Genomic DNA, 16,791 nt, shown 5'->3' with positions numbered 1-16,791 from the left:
AATACGCACAGGGAGCATTTCCCTCTGTTTTCCTTCTGTCCTGTGCAAGAGTTCTGATCCACTTCACCTCCAAGGGTTTTTAAAAAATAATGAAAATATATTTCATTTTTCTATGGGATGGTGTATAATAGGGTATTTGGGTGTGGTTTTACTTTTTGGCCACAAGATGGAGATACAGAGCTAGTGTGTTCTAAAAATAGAAACAGACCCAAGTGTTTATATTTGTGTAAATACAGGGACATAGATACTCATGCAGGGGGAGGTGAAATGGGGGTCGCTGTCGCCCTTCACATGGTGGATTGATGAGAGTCCGTTTTGTTTTCCAGGAGAGCTTATCTGTGTTTGGCTGCACATTGGAACTCAGTGAGCCCCACACACTAATGCTGCGCATACATCATTATATATTGTGGCCCTGAACGACCTTCCGATTTGATATTTTAATTGAATCGGAAAAGAATCAGTGCCGCCGCATGGCCGCCTGATTGGTCTTTCAATCGATTTCCATCCAAAATCGGTCAAATAGGTTGATTGGGAATGGAGGAAAAATCTTGGTGGGAAGGGCGTGATCAGGTGCGTGTCGGTATTACTGGTACCGGGTCCAGAAACTACAGCCAGTCTGAGCATGTGCAGTGCTATTCTCCGCGGGAGAGAGACGGAGGAAGCGCACTGCGTTTGCGCAGACTGGCCGAACTTACGGGACCCGTTAATGAAGACAGAGAAGGCTGAGGACGGCGGCGTGGGAGCGATCCGTGCGGATGGGGCTGGTGGAAGCCCCAGGTATGTATAAAACTTTTACGTTTCGTCATCTCTGGTTTACTTTAAAGAGACACTGAAGTCTCTTAAAAATCATCTTTTTATTACAAAACCCTGTGAAACATCACTGTCCTAACTAAAACGCTGCATCCCCGCCTCTGTAATCTAACTAAATCCCCCCTAACTCCCTGTGACAATCCAGCCCCGCGATCCCGTCGAGATCTGCTCCCGTTAGCGTACGCAGGAAGTACGGGCGCAGACGGACAACGAGACCGGTTGCTGGATCGTCAGAGGTAAGAAGAAAAGGGCGACAGAGCGTGCCAATCCCTTCTAATCTGCTCCCGTTAGCATACGCAGGAAGTACGGTGAACAGACTGACAATAAAGATTGGTCACGCAGCTGCCGACAATATGTAATGGGACAATCACTCACCAATCCCGTATTACTAGGCCACTGTTGCCATACAGGTCTCATGCACTAGAGACTGCTGGAGGCAAATTCACTGTGTGCGTAGTAAACGGTTAAGATTGGTTGGAGGTGCCCATACATGTACAATTTTGATTGTATATACAATCGGTAAACTAAAAATATCGATTTCGCGCTGGAAATCTGGTAAATACACTGCCACCACTGTCCGGTTGTATGGAGCGGACAGTCTCCAACGCTATCATAATACGGTAGCCAGCCCAATCACGTTCAACACGCTCAAGTCACCGTTCGGGGAATAATCACTTCCGACGGCTTAAATACTGTGAGCAATGTGACGTTAAAGAAAGGTTACTGGGTCCCTATATGATGCAATCTCGAATTGTATTTACAATCGAGAAACGAAAGTTATCGATTTCGCACAGGAAATCTGGTACTAGCTAATCCTAGAAGGAAGAAACGGTTATTTACAACCTAGCTAGCAAATCAACAATTTATAAGCAAATCATAAAACAATGCGGTAGTATGACTGACTCTTCAGAGGGCAGATTCATTATAGCAGCAATCAGAGGACCAGAACAGGCACAAGACTGAACGATAAAATCGTTAGTTTATTTCTAAACTACATACACACAGCTTATTTTAGAACAGATTGATTGACAGAGAGAAGAGAGGAAAAGAGAACAGAATGTCTGATTATATGCAGTTCAAATACCGTTATTGGTAGTCCATGCGGCAATCGCAAGTCTTTGGCGAAAGTCCCAAAATGGCGGTTGCCATGCGGCCAACAGGCCTTTGTTAGAAAGTTCAAAGATAGAGGTTTTGCCCGAGTCCTTGCGGGCTGCCAGGATGTTACTAGGCATCAGATTGAAGGTAAAGGACACAGAGCTTTCTGGGCTCTGTCTGGTTATAGCCCCCACTCCAGCAAGGAGGGGTTAGGGGGCGTGGATCACACACCTCTTTGGAATAGGAGATCTCTGCCCCTCTCAGAGAGACAAAATTTTACCTGAATCATGATAAGTGTGCTCATCTGCAAACCGTGCAAGTTGTGTTAAATCCAATAACATTTTTAGGTTTGTCAGAATTTATCAAGAACGTTGATACCAAACTTGGGGGGTTTAGAGTGAACGGTGACCCCAAAATGCATATCTCTGCTTTGGCAGGGCTTACCTTGAATTCAGAAACATCCAATCATGTGGTTGGTTCCGAATTTCAGAATAAGCGGGTTCTTAAGGCCGTTGCCTATTTGGAAAGCCATCTTTATGGCAAAAGATGGATTTCATATTTGTGAGATCACAGAAAGGTCAGCTGGGAGATGGAATCTCCTTGATCCTTCAGCTGAGGTAATCCTGGGAGAACCCCCTGCTGTGATCGGTTCCTAGCAGTCTAGAGGAGCTAACATTTATGAGCTTCTGTCAACTGATATCTACCCTTCACCTGATGGATGAGGTCATAAACACCTCAGGGGGTCCCCTGTGCTGGCAGAGAATCTTTTCAACAGGAGGCTAATTAGCTGACCATGAAAAGATTTCTCCAGCCCTTTGGCGAAGGGAAAAAAAAAGTGTATTTAAACCAAAAACTGTCAGTTTGGTTGGTTTGCGAAGAACTAGCGTTGGTAACTCCCTGACGCATTCGATATGTCATATCGACGGCGTCACACTCCCCCCTCCCTCTCCCCCGCAAAATCCATGGCTTTCTTGGTCGTGGGTTTTGCTGCTGTAGGAGGCAGAGCTATGAGCTGCAGCTCTGCCTCCTTACGTGTCTATCAGCGGCTCATCTCCGCCTCTCTCCCGTCCCTCTCAGTGAAGGAAGACTGAGAGGGGCGGGGGAGAGGCGGCGATCCGGGCTGACAGACGCGCTGAGAGGCAGAGCTGCGGCTCATAGCCCCGCCTCACACGGAAGCGCTGCCTGGATTGCCCCCTGGCGAGTTAGGGGGGATTTAGTTAGATTGCAGCGGCGGGGATGCGGCGGTTTAGGTAGGGCAATAATGTGACACAGGATTCTGTAATAAAAAGAGGATTTTTAAGAGACTTCAGAGTCTCTTTAAAGACTCACCCCTTTGTCGTCACGGCTGCTGGTCTCCTCCAGTGCTTGCTGTCACCGGCGCCTGTTACACGTGATGCTGGCATATGTTGTGACGCCATAACATGTGCAGTGTCACGTAGTACCGGCAGTCTCGGTGACACCAAGCACCGGAGGAGGCCAGGAGCATGGGGGAGGGGGAAACAATTATACTTGGGCAGCGGCCTGGCGGGTGCTGGCGGCGCGAGGACAATTTTATGCTGAAATCTATTGAAAATTGCTGTACAGTGTGTGGCCAGGCAATAGATCCCTTTATCATGGGATTTGATAATAAAACCTAATAAAACTATGCATCATATATCAATGTTACGAGAGCCGTTTTCTAGCTGATACACTATTAGATGCATGTTTTCATCGCAGTCTGCAGACATAGATATAAGTTGGTGGACACTTCCACAGCACTCTGCTTTTTTACTGTACCCCTCACATTTTTCAGAGACCCTCAACAGATGACAGACCCCGAGTTCCAATACATGGATCCCCCGAGACCCCACACCTCCTGCTCCCTGCACAGGAAGACCGCGCGCAACCAGAACCTCTCCACCGTCTTTCCATACGGCGACCCGGGACAGGTCCAGTACAAGAATGTAAGCCCCGCCCACTTCCTATGAGGTCATCAGTCATTTCTGATGTGTCATTTTCATGCTTTGTATGAACCGGAAAGTGATTGGTTGTCGGGGGAAAGTAGGAAACACGCGATTGTTAGCTACAATCACCATCCATAAAGATCAATTTGGTAAACAAAAGCTTAAAAGTGTACATTTAAAATAGCCGCTTGTTAATATGGGCTTACCTGACACCTGACCTTATCCCCCCTCAAAAAACAAACTCCCCGTCTATAACCCTAACACCAACCTCTCTACCAAACCCCGACTTCCAGGGTCGCCCAAGGCCTACACACCCGGACATATGCAGGCTCCTACTCTTTCTGGTGCAGGTAACCCATATGACAGTGTGCGGCCGTTACCCTAGCAACCAGACACGTGTGTCATTTCTTTTAAAGGAGTAGAGTGCGGCAATGTGTGAGTGGCTTTACGGTTGCTAGGGCGTCATGTGGTGTTTACGGACCAATGAACACATGTCTCTGGTTGCTGGGGTAACGCCTGTGCCCCGTCACGTGGGTTACCTGCCCCGGGAAGAGTAGGATGCTGCATTTACAGGCTAATTGCTGGAGCAGACGGATGGACAGCGAGGGTGAGAGCCTACACATAGGACACTGCAGCAGCCGCCCCAGCCTTCCCAGCGCCCTAGGCAATGGCCTATGTGGCCTGCCCTCAAATCTGGCCCTGCCTACTTCAGAATAGCGGGAAAAGCATGAAAGAATGATTTGCAGGACTTTTTCTTCCTGTGATCTTGAACCAATCCTATCATACTTTTATTCTTTGATGTACTTATTATGGATTTATAATGATTTTGAGCAGACATTGAATCAGGTTTGTTTTTGTTGTGATGATGACCTATACCTCATGTTCCTGGTAGTAGCAGTAGGGTATTCTACCGTGATAGCCATCATGTTCCTGGAGGTCTAAAGGTAACGTACCAGCCTAGTCGCCTGATACTGATGTACCTGCGGTCAATTGCTGGGTACTGCCACCAGCCACTAGGGGGAGCCTCAGGTGTGCCAGTAGGGATGGTCAATAAGATACAAATAATTCCTTGTTGGGATTTGATTGGTCCATTTTCAAGCTGCCCAAACATGCATACCAGGGCCGTTTCTAGGCCTTAGATCTCCCAGGGCGAGGGTATATCAGTTGCAACCCCCCACCATAGGCTCAGTTGCTCTCTTGGGATCTAGCAGCCAGAGGTGCACCCCAGTAGTCAGAGAGCCCCTCCTGTTGGGGTCGCCTGACAGCCCCCATTTAGGTAGCCAGGAAGGCCTCCCTTCCTTTAGGGAGTCAGAGAGCCCCCCATTTAGATAGCCAGAACCCCCCCCCCCCCCCCCCTTTAGTGCTCCTTCCTTTTGGTAGCTACAGAGTTCCCCCCATTTAGGTAGCCAGAGAGATCACCCTTTGCGGGGGGCAGTCCCCCCCCCCTTTCCCGTTTGGTAACCAGAAAGACCCCCCATCCTTTTGGTATTCAGAGAGTTTCCCCAGGTAGTCTGAGAGCCCCACTGTCAGTTGGGGGAGGGTCATTTACCATCAGTTTGCTTCTTATACTCCTGAAGATTGTATGATAGTCAGTGCAGCAGTCTCCTCTGTGTCCATCTTACAGAACGAGTTTGACCTGATGGGGATTGACGGCATGATGTATAAAGGACGGGTGGACGTGAATTATGCCAATAATAACCCAGAGAAGGATGCCACAGGTGAGCGCCCACATCCTCATCCCTCCTCATTTCATTTTATTTACTCAACTCTGACTCTACATGACTATATGTACTTCTGCACGTCAGATGTCTCTGTCAGCCACTGCTTATTTCAGCTGTTGCAGAGGCATTTTCATGGCTTCACATATGCTGTATATTCACCTTAGCCTCTGCCATCCTCTTCTTCTTTTACCCTCTATTTTTCCAAGCATCGAAGATTTCTCCAAAGAATCCGGTCTTCTCATTTTGTGACCAAAGTATTTGAGTTTTAATAGTAGTATCAGACCCTCTAGTGAACACCCAATTGTCATAGACTGATGTCCTACCATATTACCAATTATTATTTTGTATTTATATAGCACTAACATCTTCTGCAGCACATTACAGAGTACATAGTCATGTTACTGACTGTCCTCAGAGGAGCTCACACTCTAATCCTACCATAGTCATAGTCGAATGCCCTACCATATTATTATTATGTATTTATATAGCACTGACATCTCCTTCAGCACATTACAGAGTACATAGACATGTCACTGACTGTCCTCAGGGGAGCTCACACTCTAATCCTACCATAGTCATAGTCTAATGTCCTACCATATTATTATTATGTATTTACATAGCAGTGACATCTTCTGCAGCACTTTACAGAGTACATAGTCATGTCACTGACTGTCCTCAGAGGAGCTCACAATCTAATCCTACCATAGTCATAGTGTAATGTCCTACCATATTATTATTATGTATTTATATAGCACTGACATCTTCTGCAGCACTTTACAGAGTACATAGTCATGTCACTGACTGTGCTCAGAGGAGCTCACACTCTAATCCTACCATAGTCATAGTGTAATGTCCTACCATATTATTATTATGTATTTATATAGCACTGACATCTTCTGCAGCACATTACAGAGTACATAGCCATGTCAAAGACTGTCCTCAGAGGAGCTCACAGTCTAATCCTACCATAGTCATAGTGTAATGTCCTACCATATTATTATTATGTATTTATATAGCACTGACATCTTCTGCAGCACTTTACAGAGTACATAGTCATGTCACTGACTGCTCTCAGAGGAGCTCACAATCTAATCCTACCATAGTCATAGTCTAATGTCCTACCATATTACTATTATATATTTATATAGCAGTGACATCTTCTGCAGCACATTACAGAGTACATAGTCATGTCACTGACTGTCCTCAGAGGAGCTCACACTCTAATGCTACTATAGTCATAGTCTGATGTCCTACCATATTATTATTATGTATATAGCACTGACATCTTCTGTAGCACATTACAGAGTACATAGTCATGTCACTGACTGTCCTCAGAGGAGCTCACACTCTAATCCTACCATAGTAATAGTCTGATGACCTATCACATTATTATTATGTATTTATATAGCACTGACATCTTCTGCAGCACTGTACAGAGTACATAGTCATGTCTTTGGATGATCCATCTCCTTTATTTTCCAGTGAAAACCCCACAGCCGCCCTACAGGTTACCTGTGGAGAGGGCGCGCTCAGCTGCTCCGCACTTCAGGACCCCCAGCGCCTCTGGCTCACGTGAGTGCAGTGATACCTGGCCTGTTCTGTGTGGGTGGGCGGGGGTGCTCAGCGTATACCAGGGTTACATTGTGCTCCATGGAAATTACTATAGGTTTGGTAAACATGCATATTTTATAACATCCTATAGAGCTAAATGGAAGAAGGAACCTTTCTGCGCAGTTATCAGTACGGGGAGCTGTCAGTTCAGGGCAGGGTTGGAATTAGCACGCCATCTTGAGAAATCGCCATTGTGGTTAGTGCAGATATTTACAGTAAGGGTGACCATAAATTACTCAATCTTCAGTATCGATATCTGGCCAATTCTAGCATAATGATCGAATATGGCAGAGATCTGTGCCACCCGATCGATCGCTGCGATTGACTTCCAGCAGAATCGTTGGAAACAATCCAGAAAGCTGGAAAAATCTTGGTTAAGATTTTCCGATGACTATCGGACCCCCGGCCGGTCTCCCCCAACTGTATGTGTACCCTCAGGCCCGTGGCGTTTCTGACGCCACTGTGTCTCTCCGCCTCCTCAAGGGTCTGGCATCATTCAGAGGCGTAGCTAGGTTTTTCAGCGCCCAGGGACAGTATAGTTTTTGCGCCACCTGGGGACTCCTGAAGAGCACCTGTAGCCTATTACGAGTGGGTACATTGTGTTTCCAAAACTATTAGCAGTAAGTGGACACTGAACTAACTCAATAATGAATCTGTGGAGCCAAATGACATTATATGTAGAGCAATGGATCCTGCGAAAAAAATATTGAAAGTAGATACTTTATCGGTGATGAGGAGAGGAGGGATGAAGGGAGGTGGGGAGTGGAAGAGCAGAATACAGCAGAGAAAAGATCTGCCCCTTCCTTATTCTTTCAAAAGTGCTGCAGGAACCAGGAAGCATTGGGGGATGGTGCGGTCCAATCCAGCGCCTATAAGATGGTGTGTCCGAGGTCAGATGTCCCCACTTGTCCCCCTTTAGTTACGCCGTTGTCACGTGGCACCGGCTCTCACTGTTGCAGTTTAAAATGATGCCGGTCACAGGAGGCAAAGCGTTGCAACAGAATGACAGGTGAGCACCATCTGCCGTTGTCCACATCCAATCGCTCAACGCGTCTTGGATTTGATCATGGAATGATCGATCATTGGTTGTTTGATACGATTCCACCTTGCGCTGTGTACATAGAGGGCTTCACAATCAAATGTCCCTTTCATAGTTGTACTCTAAAGTCCTGTGCACGTCGGAGGATTTCTGTCACCTGGAAGGGATCGGTACATAGTCACCTGCCAATGCTGGAGTCACTCTTGACTGTTGACTGAGGCGGTCTTTAAAGTGTACCTGAGATGGGGACATATACATACCTGGGGCTTCCTCCAGCCCCCTCCAGGCTTATCGCTCCCACGCCGTCCTACTCCACCTCCTCGTTTGTCCACAACTGGTCCCGGTAAGACCTCCAGTAGGGGCCAGTCAGCGCAGGTGCAGTTTGGCCCCGCACAATTCCCTATTTCATTCCCATCACTGGGAGGGCCTGCGCAGAGTGCTCCTGGCAGCGGGAGTGCACCCATGTCCGGGCCACGCATGCAGTCGTCCCAGACCGGTGGACTTTCTGGGGCCAGTTGCGGACAAACGAGGAGGAGAATGGCATGGGAGAGTTAAGCCTGGAGGAAGTGGAGGAAGCCCCAGGTATGTATATTTTTTGCATAAGTCCCCATCTCAGGTTTACTTTAATGACCGCCATGGCCAAGTTCATGCCAGCTTGTGTATGCAACATCATGTATCGCAGTCTAGGGCCAATTTAGGAAAAAAGACAATTCGCCTACCCATAGGATTTTGGAGGAGACCAGAGAAGGCAAGCTGCAAGGCAAGAGTGCTGTCCACTAACCCCTGTGCAAATTTGCCAGCAATGAGGCACGCCTAGCTTGCTTGCATAGCTTGGAAATAGTCCTGTGAAGGTTTATGCGCAGTGTGGTAGCTGGTGGTTACTGTCTTCAGAGTATTAACATTTGGTAATTGTTCTGCCCAATATTTATTCCACCTGTTGGAAATATTCCTCCTGATTTGGGAAATACATCTCTGCAATGATTTACAATGTCAGCTTTCTTACTGACAGGTACATCGAATCACTCTGTACGGACATCCCGCACCATGCAGCAAGTGCCATCTACTCTGGATGTCTCACCGCCAACATTCCATGTCCCATCAGCTACCGAGACCACAGACTTGTTCCACAGACTGCTGACCACTGATAACCAACACTCAGACCCTTGAGGAAGACCACCTCGGAGTAATGAGATGATGACCGCTGACGACCAACACTCCGATCCTTGAGGAAGACCACCTCGGAGAAATGAGACCTTCTTGGACCTACTCTAGGCTTCATCTCCTATGACTTTACACTCTTGCAATATTGCTTTTTATGCCTCTTTCCTGTATATATTTATATATCCAATAAATTAATACATGCCCACATGAGGCTCAATGCTCCCTTCTTGCTTTATGTACCCTCAGTACAGGTACCCCACATTTATCCTCATCCCTAGTACCTCTTGATACAGCATATAGTACGCTATGATTTGTATGAATGCTTTCCAAGTTGTATTATAATTGTAATATAATCAAAACTAAGTATGTTTTTAGTTATTTTGTTTTTCCTCAAAACATAAAAAGAACCCGAGGTAAGAGACCTATGCAGGCTGCCATATTTATTTCTATTTTAAACAATACCAGTTGCCTGGCTAACCTGCTGATCTATTTGGCTGCAGTTATGTTTGAATCACTCACCAGAAACAAGCATGCAAATGGTTTAGTCAGATTTTTGTCAGAAACACCTGATCTGCTGCATGCTTGTTCAGGGTCTATGGCTAAAAGTATTAGAGGCAGTGGGGAGCGATGGTAGATATGAGTAGTGAAAGTCAGCAGTAGGCAGAGATCAGTGGCAGACAGGAAGAGGGAGAGTAAGCAGTGGGCGGAGAGCAGTGGTGGACAGGAAGAGAGTGGGCGGAGAGCAATGGCAGACAGGAAGAGGGAGAGTCAGCAGTGGGCGGAAAGCAGTGGCAGACAGAAGAGGGAGAGTAAGCAGTGGGCAGAAAGCAGTGGCAGACAGAAGAGGGAGAGTAAGCAGTGGGTGGAGAGCAGTGGCAGACAGGAAGAGGGAGAGTCAGCAGTGGGCGGAGAGCAGTGGCAGACAGGAAGAGGGAGAGTCAGCAGTGGGCGGAAAGCAGTGGCAGACAGAAGAGGGAGAGTCAGCAGTGGGCAGAGAGCAGTGGTGGACGCTCACTGGCAGACAGGAAGAGGGAGAGTGAGCAGTAGGTGGAGAGCAGTGGGGGACAGGAAGGAGAGTCAGCAGTGAGCGGAGAGCAGTGGTAGACAGGAAGAGGGAAAGTCAGCAGTCGGCGGAGATCAGTGGCCAACAGGAAGAGGGAGAGTCAGCAGTGGGCGGAGAACAGTAGAAGAGAGGAAGAGGGAGAATTAGCAGTAAGTGGAGAGCAACAGTGGACAGGTGTGAGAGCCAGCAGTGGGCGGGGAGTAACAGTAGATAGGAGGAGTGAGAGCCAGCAGGTGGGCGGGGAATAACAGTAGATAGGAGGAGTGAGAGCCAGCAGTGGGCGGGGAATAACAATAGATAGGAGGAGTGAGAGCCAGCAGTGGGCGGGGAGCAACAGTAGATAGGAGGAGTGAGAGCCAACAGTGGGCGTGGAGTAACAGTAGATAGGAGGAGTGAGAGCCAGCAGTGGGCGGGGAGCAACAGTAGATAGGAGGAGTGAGAGCCAGCAGTGGGCGGGGAGTAACAGTGGATAGGAGGAGTGAGAGCCAGCAGTGGGCGGGGAGTAACAGTGGATAGGAGGAGTGAGAGCCAGCAGGTGGGCGGGGAGTAACAGTGGATAGGAGGAGTGAGAGCCAGCAGTGGGCGGGGAGCAACAGTAGATAGGAGGAGTGAGAGCCAGCAGTGGGCGGGGAGTAACAGTGGATAGGAGGAGTTAGAGCCAGCAGTGGGCGGGGAGTAACAGTGGATAGGAGGAGTGAGAGCCAGCAATGGGTGGGGAGTAACAGTGGATAGGAGTGAGAGCCAGCAGTCGGCAGGGGCAACAGTGGATAGTAGAGGCCTGCGCGGGTCTAATTTTTCAGACCCGCAGCCCCGCTACCCGCACCCGACCTGTAACCAGCTTTCTGGTGAATCTGTTACCTGCACCCGATGAATCATTACCCGCACCAGACAAAACTCAAAAAGGGTACCCACACCTGACCCTCATTTCGGGTAACCCGCGGGTACCCGACCCGATGCAGGCCTCTAGTGGATAGGAGTGAGAGCCAGCAGTGGGCGGGGAATAACAGTAGATAGGAGGAGTGAGAGCCAGCAGTGGGTGGAGAGCAACAGTAGATAGGAGGAGGAGAGCCAGCGGTGGGCAGGGAGCAACAGTAGATAGGAGGAGTGAGAGCCAGCAGTGGGCGGGGAGCAACAGTAAATAGGAGGAGTGAGAGCCAGCAGGTGGGTGGGGAGCAACAGTGGATAGGAGGAGTGAGAGCCAGCAGTGGGCGGGGAGCAACAGTAGATAGGAGTGAGAGCCAGCAGTGGGCGGGGAGCAACAGTAGATAGGAGGAGTGAGAGCCAGCAGTGGGCGGGGAGTAACAGTGGATAGGAGGAGTGAGAGCCAGCGGTGGGCGGGGAGCAACAGTAGATAGGAGGAGGAGAGCCAGCAGTGGGCAGGGAGTAACAGTAGATAGGAGGAGTGAGAGCCAGCAGTGGGCGGGGAGTAACAGTAGATAGGAGGAGGAGAGCCCACAGTGGGCGGGGAGTAACAATAGATAGGAGGAGGAGAGCCAGCAGGTGGGTGGGGAGCAACAGTAGATAGGAGTGAGAGACAGCAGTGGGCGGGGAATAACAGTAAATAGGAGGAGTAAGAGCCAGCAGTGGGCGGGAAGCAACAGTAGATAGGAGGAGTGAGAGCCAGCAGGTGGGCGGGGAGCAACAGTGGATAGGAGGAGCGAGAGCCAGCAGTGGGCGGGGAGCAACAGTGGATAGGAGGAGTGAGAGCCAGCAGTGGGCGGGGAGCAACAGTGGATAGGAGGAGTGAGAGCCAGCAGGTGGGCGGGGAATAACAGTAGATAGGAGGAGTGAGAGCCAGCAGGTGGGCGGGGAGTAACAGTGGATAGGAGGAGTGAGAGCCAGCAGTGGGCGGGGAGCAACAGTAGATAGGAGGAGTGAGAGCCAGCAGTGGGCGGGGAGTAACAGTGGATAGGAGGAGTTAGAGCCAGCAGTGGGCGGGGAGTAACAGTGGATAGGAGGAGTGAGAGCCAGCAATGGGTGGGGAGTAACAGTGGATAGGAGTGAGAGCCAGCAGTCGGCAGGGGCAACAGTGGATAGTAGAGGCCTGCGCGGGTCTAATTTTTCAGACCCGCAGCCCCGCTACCCGCACCCGACCTGTAACCAGCTTTCTGGTGAATCTGTTACCTGCACCCGATGAATCATTACCCGCACCAGACAAAACTCAAAAAGGGTACCCACACCTGACCCTCATTTCGGGTAACCCGCGGGTACCTGACCCGATGCAGGCCTCTAGTGGATAGGAGTGAGAGCCAGCAGTGGGCGGGGAATAACAGTAGATAGGAGGAGTGAGAGCCAGCAGTGGGTGGAGAGCAACAGTAGATAGGAGGAGGAGAGCCAGCGGTGGGCAGGGAGCAACAGTAGATAGGAGGAGTGAGAGCCAGCAGTGGGCGGGGAGCAACAGTAAATAGGAGGAGTGAGAGCCAGCAGGTGGGTGGGGAGCAACAGTGGATAGGAGGAGTGAGAGCCAGCAGTGGGCGGGGAGCAACAGTAGATAGGAGTGAGAGCCAGCAGTGGGCGGGGAGCAACAGTAGATAGGAGGAGTGAGAGCCAGCAGTGGGCGGGGAGTAACAGTGGATAGGAGGAGTGAGAGCCAGCGGTGGGCGGGGAGCAACAGTAGATAGGAGGAGGAGAGCCAGCAGTGGGCAGGGAGTAACAGTAGATAGGAGGAGTGAGAGCCAGCAGTGGGCGGGGAGTAACAGTAGATAGGAGGAGGAGAGCCCACAGTGGGCGGGGAGTAACAATAGATAGGAGGAGGAGAGCCAGCAGGTGGGTGGGGAGCAACAGTAGATAGGAGTGAGAGACAGCAGTGGGCGGGGAATAACAGTAAATAGGAGGAGTAAGAGCCAGCAGTGGGCGGGAAGCAACAGTAGATAGGAGGAGTGAGAGCCAGCAGGTGGGCGGGGAGCAACAGTGGATAGGAGGAGCGAGAGCCAGCAGTGGGCGGGGAGCAACAGTGGATAGGAGGAGTGAGAGCCAGCAGTGGGCGGGGAGCAACAGTGGATAGGAGGAGTGAGAGCCAGCAGGTGGGCGGGGAATAACAGTAGATAGGAGGAGTGAGAGCCAGCAGGTGGGCGGGGAATAACAGTAGATAGGAGGAGTGAGAGCCAGCAGTGGGCGGGGAGTAACAGTAGATAGGAGGAGTGAGAGCCAGCAGTGGGCGGGGAGCAACAGTAGATAGGAGGAGTGAGAGCCAGCAGTGGGCGGGAAGCAACAGATAGGAGGAGTGAGAGCCAGCAGGTGGGCGGGGAATAACAGTAGATAGGAGGAGTGAGAGCCTGCAGGTGGGCGGGGAATAACAGTAGATAGGAGTGAGAGCCAGCAGTGGGCGGGGAGTAACAGTAGATAGGAGGAGTGAGAGCCAGCAGTGGGCGGGGAGTAACTGGATAGGAGTGAGAGCCAGCAGGTGGTCGGGAAGCAACAGTAGATAGGAGGAGTGAGAGCCAGCAGTGGGCGGCAAGCAACAGTAGATAGGAGGAGTGAGAGCCAGCAGTGGGCGGGGAGTAACAGTGGATAGGAGTGAGAGCCAGCAGTGGGCGGGGAGTTACAGTAGATAGGAGGAGTGAGAGCCAGCAGTGGGCGGGGAGTAACAGTGGATAGGAGTGAGAGCCAGCAGTGGGCAGGGAGTAACAGTAGATAGGAGGAGTGAGAGCCAGCAGTGGGCGGGGAGTAACAGTGGATAGGAGTGAGAGCCAGCAGTGGGCGGCAAGCAACAGTAGATAGGAGGAGTGAGCCAATTCATAGCTGCAGATTTGAGAAGAGAGCAGTCCACCAAAGTAGTAGCGCCAATACAATATAAGCACATACTGTGTCACCAACACACACAACTTATTTAACGCCATTCATTGTCATCTTCCAACTTCTGTTTGCAGTGGATATACCTTCCCAGAATTCACACCCATATTTATCCAATCCTCTGTACACACTTACCAATTATTGTAACAAGCTGAGTTGGGTGACTGCTCTGGAGCTACGCATGTGTTCACTGCACTAGCTGCCTAACCTTGCTGACGCCCGCTGTGGAGATGGGAGTGATGATTACTCCAGGTACACCCCTGTATGAGCAGGATTCCTGCTACCTACCTAATGAATGCCTCACTGCAGTAAAACTAAAGAATTGAGGAGCACAAAGAAAAGTTCATTTTTCTTTCTGCTTTGTGCAGACTTCCAAATAGTTAACAGAGAGTTTTCATTTTCCCAGAGAAACGTTTAAAATACAGCCAATTTAGTACAGTAATCTACAGAACATATACCACCACTATACAATCCATTTTGTAAGTGAAGTTGAAAGATGCCATAACTTTTCTTCATGTAAATCATACCAAAAATGCTCTTCCATCTCATTGGTTCACATGTCTGCACAAAGCATGAGTATGTTGCTTCCTTTGTGCACTACAGCAATCTCATATTCTTTCCATAAACCAGAGGGATCCTACACATACATGGGGATGCTGGTGTACAAAGCAGTGAATTAAAGGGAACCATAAATTAGAGGGATATGGATGTTTCCTTTTAAACAATTGCCTGGCAGTCCTGCTGATCTCTGGCTGCAGTAGTGGCTGAATCACACACCTGAAACAGCTAATCCAGTCTGACTTCAGTCAGAGCACCTGATCTGCATGCTTGTTGAGGGGCTGTGGCTAAAAGTATTAGAGACACAGGATCAGCAGGAGAGTCGGGCAACTGGTATTATTTTAAAAGGAAAAATCCACATCCTTCTCAGTTTAGGTTCCCTTTAGCAGTTTCCAGCAGTTGTATAAGAGCATAATGCAATTTTCAGAGGTGATACAAGGATTCTTAAAGCACACCTGAGGGATATGGAGGCTGCCATGTTTATTTCCTTTTAAACAATGCAGATTGCCTGGCTGGCCTGCTGATCTTCTGCAACATGCAGCAAATCCAGTAACACTTCAGTCAGAAACACCTGATCTGCATGCTTGTTCAGGGTTTGTGGTTAAGAGTATTACACACAGAAAATCAACGGGACAGCCAGGCAATGTGCATTTTAACAAGAAAAATATTCAGCCTCCATATCATCAGATTCTCTTTAAAGTGAACCCGAGGTGAGAGTAATATGGAGGTTGCCATATTTATTTCCTGTTATGCAATACCTGTTGCCTGGCCGTCCACCTGATCCTCTGCCTCTAATACTTTAAGCCATAGCCCCTGAACAAGCATGAAGCAGATCAGGCGTTTCTGACATTATTGTCAGAACTGACAAGATTAGCCGCATGCTTGTTTCTGGTGTGATTCAGACACTACTGCAGCCAAATAGATCAGCAGGGCTCCCAGGAAACTGATATTGTTTAAAGAGAACCCGAGGTGGGATTTAATTATGTTAGTGGGGCACAGAGGCTGGTTGTGCACACTAACACCAGCCTCTGTTGCCCCATGGTGTGCCTCCAGGACCCCCCTGCGCGCTGCTGTCCCCTCCGCCGTGCTAGCGACACACAGCGTGTCGCCAGCACAATGTTTACCTATGCGGTGTCTGTCAGCGCCGCTCCCCCGCCTCCTCTGTATCGGCACTACCCGCCCGCGTCCCTTCCCTCCAATCAGCGGGAGGCAAGGGACGTGGGCGGGTAGCGGCGATACGGAGGAGGCGGGGGAGGGGCGCTAACAGACAGGAGAAGGTAAACATTGTGCTGGCGACACGCTGTGTGTCGCTAGCACTGCGGAGGGTATAGCAGGGGGGTCCTGGGGGCACACCATGGGGCAACAGAGGCTGGTGATAGTGTGCACAACCAGCCTCTGTACCCCACTAATATAATTAAATCCCACCTCGGGTTCTCTTTAACCTCCCTGGCGGTTTATTTTTTCAGCAAAAATTGCAGAAATCCAATTTTTTTTTATTTTTTTTATGTTTCATGTAAAGCTACCAGAGTGGTAGCTACATGAAACTCCACTAGAGGGCGCATGTGTCCCTCTAGTTCGATCGTCGCCGGCAACAATAGCAAACAGGGGAACGCGTATATAACGCGCTCCCGTTTGGCTTCTCCTGTAGTTATGGCGACGATCGGAATGACGTCATGGACGTCAGCCGACGTCCTGACGTCAGACGCATCCGATCCAGTTTTGCTTACCTGGGACTTCTTGCAGCCCCTGTAGTCATCCTGTGCCTGTGCCGTCCTTCCGCGATCCTCCAGCAGGCAGCAGTAAACCCCCTAAAAGCTTACCGGTTGTGGCCAGTTGGAAGCTATTGCGCATGTGCTTCTGCCAGCCCCCTGCAGCCGCCCTGTGCACGCTCTGTTACCAAACAATCCTCCGGTCCCCTGACGCGCTTCAGTTTCATTATCGCCGATTAGCAAGTTGACATCCAATGCGCCTGCTAGGCCCTGGCCGCGCAGGTCCTCT

General features: G+C 49.8%; 1 protein-coding gene across 4 annotated transcripts in view; it reads left to right on the top strand.

Moving 5' to 3' along the window:
• The window catches only part of C7H16orf96 (chromosome 7 C16orf96 homolog), a 103,693-nt gene extending 94,108 nt beyond the window's left edge, over nt 1-9,585 (top strand). For all 4 annotated transcript variants that reach the window (XM_068243586.1, XM_068243587.1, XM_068243588.1 and 1 more), the window contains exons 14-17: nt 3,698-3,848; nt 5,473-5,566; nt 7,052-7,141; nt 9,229-9,585. In XM_068243586.1, coding sequence (XP_068099687.1) covers nt 3,698-3,848; nt 5,473-5,566; nt 7,052-7,141; nt 9,229-9,386 — 493 coding nt within the window. In that variant the 3' untranslated portion in view covers nt 9,387-9,585. The remainder of the gene's footprint in view (nt 1-3,697; nt 3,849-5,472; nt 5,567-7,051; nt 7,142-9,228) is intronic.
• The last annotated feature ends 7,206 nt before the right edge of the window (nt 9,586-16,791 follow it).

The sequence above is a fragment of the Hyperolius riggenbachi genome, chromosome 7 (assembly GCF_040937935.1).
Source record: "Hyperolius riggenbachi isolate aHypRig1 chromosome 7, aHypRig1.pri, whole genome shotgun sequence".
Classification (NCBI taxonomy): domain Eukaryota; kingdom Metazoa; phylum Chordata; class Amphibia; order Anura; family Hyperoliidae; genus Hyperolius; species Hyperolius riggenbachi.
The sequence above is the reverse complement of the archived record's forward strand: the minus strand, read 5'-3'. Positions and strand labels throughout refer to the sequence as shown.